The sequence below is a fragment of the Oenanthe melanoleuca genome, chromosome 15, assembly GCF_029582105.1.
Source record: "Oenanthe melanoleuca isolate GR-GAL-2019-014 chromosome 15, OMel1.0, whole genome shotgun sequence".
Lineage (NCBI taxonomy): Eukaryota > Metazoa > Chordata > Aves > Passeriformes > Muscicapidae > Oenanthe > Oenanthe melanoleuca.
The window spans coordinates 11,726,174-11,734,398 of NC_079349.1; the positions used below are offsets into that span (position 1 = coordinate 11,726,174).

At 54.9% G+C, this 8,225-nt stretch overlaps 1 protein-coding gene across 2 annotated transcripts; it reads left to right on the forward strand.

Moving 5' to 3' along the window:
- Positions 1–1,077: 1,077 nt before the first annotated feature.
- Positions 1,078–5,842, forward strand: DERL3 (derlin 3). 2 transcript variants are annotated; one of them, XM_056504402.1, is made up of 7 exons: positions 1,078–1,224; positions 1,344–1,409; positions 2,250–2,323; positions 2,749–2,842; positions 4,077–4,272; positions 4,680–4,770; positions 5,246–5,842. In XM_056504402.1, the coding sequence occupies exons 1-7, from the start codon at positions 1,132–1,134 to the stop codon at positions 5,352–5,354; spliced, it is 723 nt and encodes a 240-aa protein (XP_056360377.1). In that variant the 5' UTR covers positions 1,078–1,131; the 3' UTR covers positions 5,355–5,842. The 2 variants fall into 2 exon arrangements, with proteins under 2 accessions (XP_056360377.1, XP_056360378.1); XM_056504403.1 differs by having other exon boundaries at positions 1,096–1,224; positions 1,347–1,409.
- Positions 5,843–8,225: the final 2,383 nt, after the last annotated feature.

Consider the following 8,225-nt stretch of genomic DNA (forward strand, 5'->3'; position numbering starts at 1 on the left):
CCAGACCCCGGCGCTTGGTGCCTCAGTCAGTTCGAGACCACCCTGAGCAGAGCAGCAAGCGGAGCACAGCCCGGCCGAGGCGGCACCGCCCGGTTCTGCCGGCCCGGCCCGGGCAGGGATCCGCTCCCTCCGAGCCCCGGGGACAGGGCGCTGAGAGCCCCGGGACACCGGGGACACAGCGCTGAGAGCCCCGGGACACCGGGACCGCGGGGACACAGCGCTGAGAGCCCCGGGACACCGGGACCGCGGGGACACAGCGCTGAGAGCCCCAGGACACCGGGACCGAGGGGACACAGCGCTGAGAGCCCCAGGACACCGGGACCGCGGGGACACAGCGCTGACAGCCCCGGGACACCGGGACCGCGGGGACACAGCGCTGACAGACCTGGGACACCGGGACCGCGGGGACACAGCGCTGAGAGCCCCGGGACACCGGGACCGCGGGGACACAGCGCTGACAGTCCCGGGACACCGGGACCGCGGGGACACAGCGCTGAGAGCCCCAGGACACCGGGACCGAGGGGACACGGCGGAGCGCAGCGCGGCTCCCTCGGCCGGGCGGAGCTTCCTGGCCGGGCAGGTCACTGTCACTGTCCCTGCCACTGTCACTGTCGCTGTCCCTGTCACTCTCCCTGTCCCTGTCACTGTTCTTGTCGCTGTACCTGTCATCCCTGTCCCGGTCCCGTTCCCGGTCCCTGTCCCTGTTCCGTTCCCGGTCCCTATCCCTGTCCCTGTCCGTTCCCTGTCCCTGTCCCTGTCCCTATCCGTTCCCTGTCCCTGTCCCTGTCCGTTCCCGGTCCCTGTCCCTGTCCCTGTCCCTGTCCCTGTCCCTGTCCCTGTCCCTGTTCCGTTCCCGGTCACGGTCCCGGTCCCGGTCCCGGTCCCGCCCCGGCCGTTCCGCCGTTCCCGCCCCGCCGGTCCCGCCCCCTGCGCGTGCCCCGCCCGCGCGCCGCTCGCTCCGATTGGCGGTTCCCGCGGGCCGGGGCCATGAGGCGCGCTGCCATTGGCGGGCGCGCGCCGCCTGTCGCGCGGGGATTGGCCGGGCGCTGCCGCGGGGGCGGGGCGAGCGGCGGCGCGGGGGGGGCGGTTAAAGGCGCCGCGGCGGCGCGGGGGGGGCGGAGCGGCGCGGCCATGGCGTACCAGGGCTTCGCGCAGGAGTACCTGGGCATGCCGGCCGTGACCCGCGCCTACACCACCGCCTGCGTGCTCACCACCGCCGCCGTGGTGAGCGGGGCCCGGGGCGGGGGGCTGCGGGCGGGAGCCGGGAGCCGGGAGCCGGGAGCCGGGAGCCGGGGCTGGCCGCGGGCGGCGGGTGATGGCAGCTGCTCTGCCTGTCTCCACAGCAGCTGGAGTTCATCACCCCCTTCCAGCTCTACTTCAACCCCGACCTCATCTTCAGGAAATTCCAGGTGAGGCCTCGCTCGGGCTGTTCGGGCCCGGCTGTCCCCTCCCGGGCCGGCGGGCGCTGCTGTGTCATGCACGGGCTCCTTCCCTCAGCCCCCAGGGCCCTTCCATCCTTCATGGGCTCCTTCCATCCTTCAGGGGCTCCTTCCCTCAGCCCCCTGTGCCCTTCCATCCTTCATGGGCTCCTTCCATCCTTCAGGGGCTCCTTCCCTCAGCCCCCAGGGCCCTTCCATCCTGCACGGGCTCCTTCCCTCAGCCCCCAGGGCCCTTCCATCCTTCATGGGCTCCTTCCCTCAGCCCCCAGGACCCTTCCATCCTTCATGGGCTCCTTCCCTCAGCCCCCAGGACCCTTCCATCCTTCATGGGCTCCTTCCCTCAGCCCCCAGGACCCTTCCATCCTGCATGGGCTCCTTCCCTCAGCCCCCTGCGGCCCTTCCATCCTCCCCTGCCACGCTCCATCCTGGCAGCTCCTTTCCCTGGCTCGGAACCATCTTTGCCTCCTCTGTCACACCGTGTGGCAGCAGCTGCTGGGCTGGGGGAGAGGGTTTGTTGTAGAGAGGCGTGAAAGGCAATTGGTTTGGCTCTGGGGGCTGAACTGTGGCTGTTTGTCTTCTCCAGAAAAGTAGAGAAATCTTTTCTGTACCTGGGAAGGTGAGATGCTCTGATGTGTCAGTGTGGTGTGAGGAGTCTGGAGGGGGGAGCAGTGTCTGCTGTCCTGGGGTGGCTCTGAAGGGACAGGGGCCTGACTGAGCATTCCCTGGGGACACTGGGGTGGGCTGCTCTACCCGTGATGAGGAGACACCTCTGTCCACCTCCTTTTCTCTCTCCTCTCTCTTCTCTTTCAGATATGGAGGCTGATCACCAACTTCCTCTTTTTTGGGCCCCTGGGATTCAGTTTCTTTTTCAACATGATATTTCTGTATCCTTTGGTCTCAGTGAAGTTCTCTGCTCCCATTTTGGCTTAGATGCAACTCCCCCCATCCATCTTCCTCCCCAGCATGGCTTGTCTTGGCAGCACTCTAGGGCTGTGGGTTCTTCCCTTGGCTCCTTTCAATGACAGCTGTGCCCCTCCTGCCCCTCCATCTGTGCTGGCTGCAGGGCAGACCCTGCCAGAAGGGAAGCTGGCACTGCAGCTGAGGCTCTTGCTGGAGAGCAGTGCCCATTCCTGGGCTGAGCCCTGCCTCAAGCACAGCAGGTGCCTCAAACAGTGAAGTTTGCACTGTTGTCCTCTGGGCTTGCCCACCTGGGATGCAATAGCTTGTTTCCTGGGAAGTGCTGCTGTGGGGAGCAGAGTTAATTTCTGTTAATTTCCTATACTGCAACCCTCCCTTGTCTCCTGCTCAGCTACAGGTACTGCCGCATGCTGGAAGAAGGCTCCTTCCGTGGAAGGACAGCTGACTTTGTCTTCATGTTCCTCTTTGGAGGGTTTCTCATGACAGTATCCTTTGGAGTTGGTTGAGGTTTGTGGGTGTCTCCTGAGATGCTGTGGGTAGTGTGGGGCTTGTGCTGTGGAGCAGGCACCTGTCTGCTGAGCAGCACAGCTCTTTATGAACCTTCTGTGGTGCAGGGCCAGCTGCTGGCTGTATGGCACAGCTTGTGCTCCTCGTCTTTCCCACCCCTGCCTTGGCCTGTGCCTCATCCAGTGTGCTTAGAGGAGAGAGAAGCTGCCTGTGATTGTGCTGCTGTCTGCAGCAGTGCTGATGCCCCTGGCAAGGGGCTGGGCTGCCTCATGCCTGGAGAGGACACGTGGCACAGTGCTCAGAAGCTCAGCCTGAAAGGAGGCCACGTGTTCTGCTGCAAGAACCTGTCCAGCTGTGACAGGGCCACTGCCTGAGCTCTGGTGAGTGCAGCCTGCCTGTGACTGCGTGGGGCTGGCCCAGGGACAAAGGCAAGAACCACAAGAACCACGAGGACAAGGAGTGGGCTCCCACATACTCCATTGTCAGAACATCAGGCAGTGTGAGCCAAGAGCTTGCAGCCTGTCAGTAGCTGCAGGTGCCATCACACAGCTTGAGTTCTTTTCACAACACAGTAATCTGATGGTGAAATTTACTTCCCTCCCAAGCATAAGCCTTCTCAGAATATCTTCTGCTGTCCCCAGGGAGCTCTGCATGAAGCTGATTCTAATGTGAGCCATTAGAATCCAGGTGGCTGCAGCAGCCACGTGCTTGGCCAGAGGTGGATTTGGAGTCCAGCTACAAAAAGGGCAGGGGAAACTTTTGCCTCTCTTTGTCTCCTTGTGCTCTGAAGAAGACTGAATTCCAAGAGCCATCTCACTGCTGAACTTCTTCTGTAGAAGGCAGAGCTAGTTGTTAAGATATGCCACTGTCCCAAGTGCTGTAAGACTGAAAGCCCTTCTTTGAAGATAATTTTGATGTTCATTTTTCCAAGGTGACTGTAGCTCTCTGGTGGATGTAGACATCAGCTTAAGGAGTGAGCAACTTCCATGTGCACTCCAGAGTGTCTTGTTCTGGGGTGGCATGGAGGGAGATGTGTGTGGGGACAGTGGTTTTCGGTATATCTCAGCCAGGAAAGGCCTGGTGACACGGGCAATGTGTTGGAACGCTGTGATCAGCTGCCTCAGGTTTGGGTTTGCTGTCCCAAAGCACCCTGTGCTGCCTGGAGCTGGTGCTCAGGGTGGCTGGGTTTTTCCTTGACTCGGGAGCTGCCAGCTGTTTGGACTCTTTGCCAGCCTGTTTTTCCTGGGCCAGGCTTTCACCATCATGCTGGTGTACGTGTGGAGTCGCAGGAACCCTTACATCCGCATGAACTTCTTTGGGCTTCTTAACTTCCAAGCCCCCTTCCTGCCCTGGGTCCTGATGGGATTCTCTCTGCTGCTAGGCAACTCCATCATCATCGACTTGCTGGGTGAGTCAAAGCTGCTGGGTGATGGGAGCAAGGGCACCTTGCAGCCACAGCACTCAGTTCTCATAGGTGCTGCTGGGACACTGGCACCTTTCCTTGGTTCCACCTAAGATGTTGGGTTTCCTAAAGTGAGCTGGCTGGGCTCAGGCCTGGGTTTTGCTTGTGACCTGCTTTTTGGTTTGCCTGTCCCAGGGGCAGAAGCTGGGTGTGGTGAGCTCTGACACTGCTGTGTCTGGTCTGGGTGTGTGATGCTGCTCTCAGGCTACACAGCAAACTGCAGCATCCCTTGCTCTGGGGGAGCTGCATGTGGGCACACAGCTGAAGGGTTCTTTAGAGTTTTGCCCAGCAGTCCTGGTTCAGCTGGCAAAGGAGTCACAGCTGTACCTGACCTTGGTGGCATCTCTCCCCAGGGATTGCAGTGGGTCATATCTATTATTTCTTGGAAGATGTTTTCCCCAACCAGCCTGGAGGAAAGAAGTTGCTGTTAACCCCTAGCTTTCTGTAAGTAAAGTTGATTCTTTCTGGGCTTCACTGTGAGCTTTCTCGACTTGAACACTTCCATGGCAAACTCATAAGGGGCAAATGTCTGCTGAGAGCACCTCAGCTCCATGCCCTGCTGCATTATTTGCAAATTATATGAACATGTACAGGGCCCATACAGCTGCTGCTGCTACTTTCAGCTTTGCTAGTAGAACTAGAGTCTGCTTGTGGAGATGCTAGATGGAGGCAGGATTTTTTCTGATGTATTTCTGTAGAAAGAAAGCAGAATATGTTCTGCTTTGTGCCCTGACAATCAAATCTGACATGGTGATGAAGGAAGGAGGTACAGTCATCAGTGTGTGTTGAGCTGAACAGAAGAGCAGTGGGTGATGGAGGCTGCCAGTGAGGTCCAGGGTGTTCCTGGGAAGGCTGGGGCTTGTCCTCCTCAGCTGTTTCCTAACCTGCATGCCCGATGGGATGGGCTGTCCCTTGCCAGGAAGATGGTTTTTGACACACCTGAAGAGGATCCCAATTACAACCCTCTCCCTGAGGATCGTCCAGAGCAGCCTAGAGACCAGGACCAGAACGAGCAGCACCCACAGTGACATGGGGGACTTCTTCATGTAGCCAGAGTCCTCTCTTCTGGCTGGACTTCTGCTGTGGCCCAGAGATCCTGCTGGAATAACACCAGTTGCCATTCTGACGTGTAGTGTGTCACTGTTTGTGTGGGTAACCCATCTTCCCCTTGTCCAAAGTGGATCCACAGAGCTTTGCACACAAGAACTGCTGAATGCTTTACAGAGGAGTTCTAGGGACAGGCTCCTCAGTTACCTGGTGTGGAGTAAGTACCAAATGGGGTGTTAAACCAGTTTGTCCTTCTCCTGCTGTTGATGACTTGCTGTGTGCCAGGTCACTCTTGCCCTCTGTACAGACACCTGGCCCTCACTGTTGTGGGACCTCTTTGTGGGCTTTCAATGAAGTAGTTCTGTACCATGGTAGAATGCAGCTCAGCCTCTTTCTTTCCTTTATGTCCCCCTCTCCTTTTCTGGTGGTTGTTTCCAAAGAGTCTTTACATTAAAGTCTTTATTTTTCAGTTGTGTGTCCATTTCTGCCAGGGGCAGAGTTAGAAATTCATCAGGACTTTGCTCAAAACTGCCAGGTTTGGGATTTTCTTTTCTGGTGGGCAAGGCAAAGTTCAGGCTAGCTGGAAGATGTCCTTTCCCTCTTCTCTCAGCAGGGCTGCAGAGCATGAGTATGGGGGATGTCTAATTGGATAAAGGGGTGCCTGGGAAAGGACAAAGGGACTGAGCTGGACACTTAATCCAGGCAGTGCCTGGGAGCAGCACTTGACACTGGTAATAAAGACTGTCTGCACCTGACTGTAATTCCACTCCTGTTGAATTTCTCAGTTGAGTTTCAGGGGAAAACTAAACAAGTTTGTCCCTACCCTGACACCTGTATGAAATGGATCTGATCATTCTTGCAAACACAATGCACACTGTGCTTGTACCTGGCCTCAAACACACATTGTATCTGCAACAGCTCACTCCTAACAGTGCTGGCTGCTCAAACTTGCAAACCACCACCAAACTAAGAAATGTGAGTAAGCAGCATCTGATGAAGCACACACACAACCCACCCCACCCCCCAACCTCCCCTGTGGTCTTGCAGTAAACCACTTTATCAAAAATCAGACCTGATTTGAGCAAGCTTTTCTGCTACACTTATGCTCCCCTCTGCAAAGAGGATGAGAGGCCTGTACAGGTGGTGATTTGTTCTAGAAGATAACAGTGCTGTAAGGGCTGAGCAGTGCCAGACTCAGCAAGTACTTTTGGGTGCTTTGCTCATGACCTGATGCTAACAGAGCTGGGGTTTTAGTCTCCCTAAAGGGAGTTTGTCTTTGAAGTCTGCAGATGTTCTGTTTTAAAGTGCCTGAGATGGGGCTTTGAAATGTAAAAGCTGGGCTATGCTTTTAGGTAGGGTACCAGATTAACCCAAGAATTGTGATAGTAGAGCAAGAAAGCTGCTCCTGGCTGTTCCCCAGTAGTCCTAATGCTACATTAAAAAAGCTGGCTGAAGTTCCCATCTTTCTGGACTTGGTCCCTTGACTCTCCTGCTTTGTCCCTGGCTGCTTCAAGGGACAGTTTGTACAGCTCTCTGGAGAGGTGCTGCAGTCCTTGTGTGCCTGTACCTCATTGTGAACTTGAGCATTAGAAATCACCAACTTCACAGCAATTCAAAAAACTGCACCACAGATGCTAATTTAAGGCTACAGCAGTTTCACACATATTTCTGTTGAATTCCCTGAAGAGACTGCTGGCAGAAGTCCCTGCTCATATAACAAAGGAAGGCTGAAGTGTTCTCAAGAAGGCTTGGAGTTTTTATGTCCATGAGCCAAACCATGTTTTACATAGGAGGCTAAGATGCAGCAGCAACCCCAGTTTTGTCTTACTCAAATAACCTTTCAACCTCTCTAATATGAAGTAATGCATGGAGCACCACTCTGGCACAGGAGCCTAGGATAAGACTGAATAATATTACTAAATTGCAAGTTTTCAGTTTCTGCATCTAACATCTGGAAAAAGTTCCCTCCCACCCAGGAATCAGAACTGTCTTTGTTATTACTCAAGTCTAAACATGATAAATTAAGGCCAGAAAGTGTTTTTTGACTCTGCTAGCAGTGTGGGTGGATCAGCAAGGACCACAAAACCTATGGCTTTATCATAAAGGCCTGAACATAACTGTGAGGCTGCCAGCAAAATCTGCCTTGCTTGCAATACTCATCAGTTCTGGCAGTGAATGGTAGGAATTCTATCAAAGAGATGGGGTACCTCAACAGCAAGATAGATTTTAATTAGTTTGTAAACAAGCTTGAATTTTTCTTTAAATCTCACTTCAATGGAGTCTGTTTTTAGAAAGACAGGTTGTTTTTCAGGTTGCAGTGCCAAAGGCACTCATGACACCCACTTGGCTCTGAGTGCTCTGTGCACAGCAAAAGCACTGGCTGCAGAGAACTTGCAGTCTCAGTGACTGGAGGCTTTACCTGCTGTACCAGAGCAGAGACTATTTTCCAGATGCAGTCTTCACAAAAAAACAGGGTTCACCACACACCAGGCTGACATTTGACAGAAATGACTCTCAAGTCTGTGATTTCAGTTAAACTGTTCTGCCTTGCTGAGTAAACCAGCTGAACAGCTCCCTGAGTTCATTACAGACTGTGCCAAGTCTGGTAACAGACCAAGCCTTAGAGAATTGTTTGCTGCTCCTAGTTCTAAGTCTCTTCTTCACTTTCCCCTGCACCAAAAGGTTTTGGGCTGTTTTACCTGTTGAAGTAAAGCACCCAGGGAAACTGAATGCATGTGAGTGTTCAGCCCTGTACCCAAAAACATTAATGTTGGGCCCTGGGACTACTCATTACCAGAACAGCACAAAACATGCTGAGATTCACTTTTCACTCAAACTTACTGAACTCAACA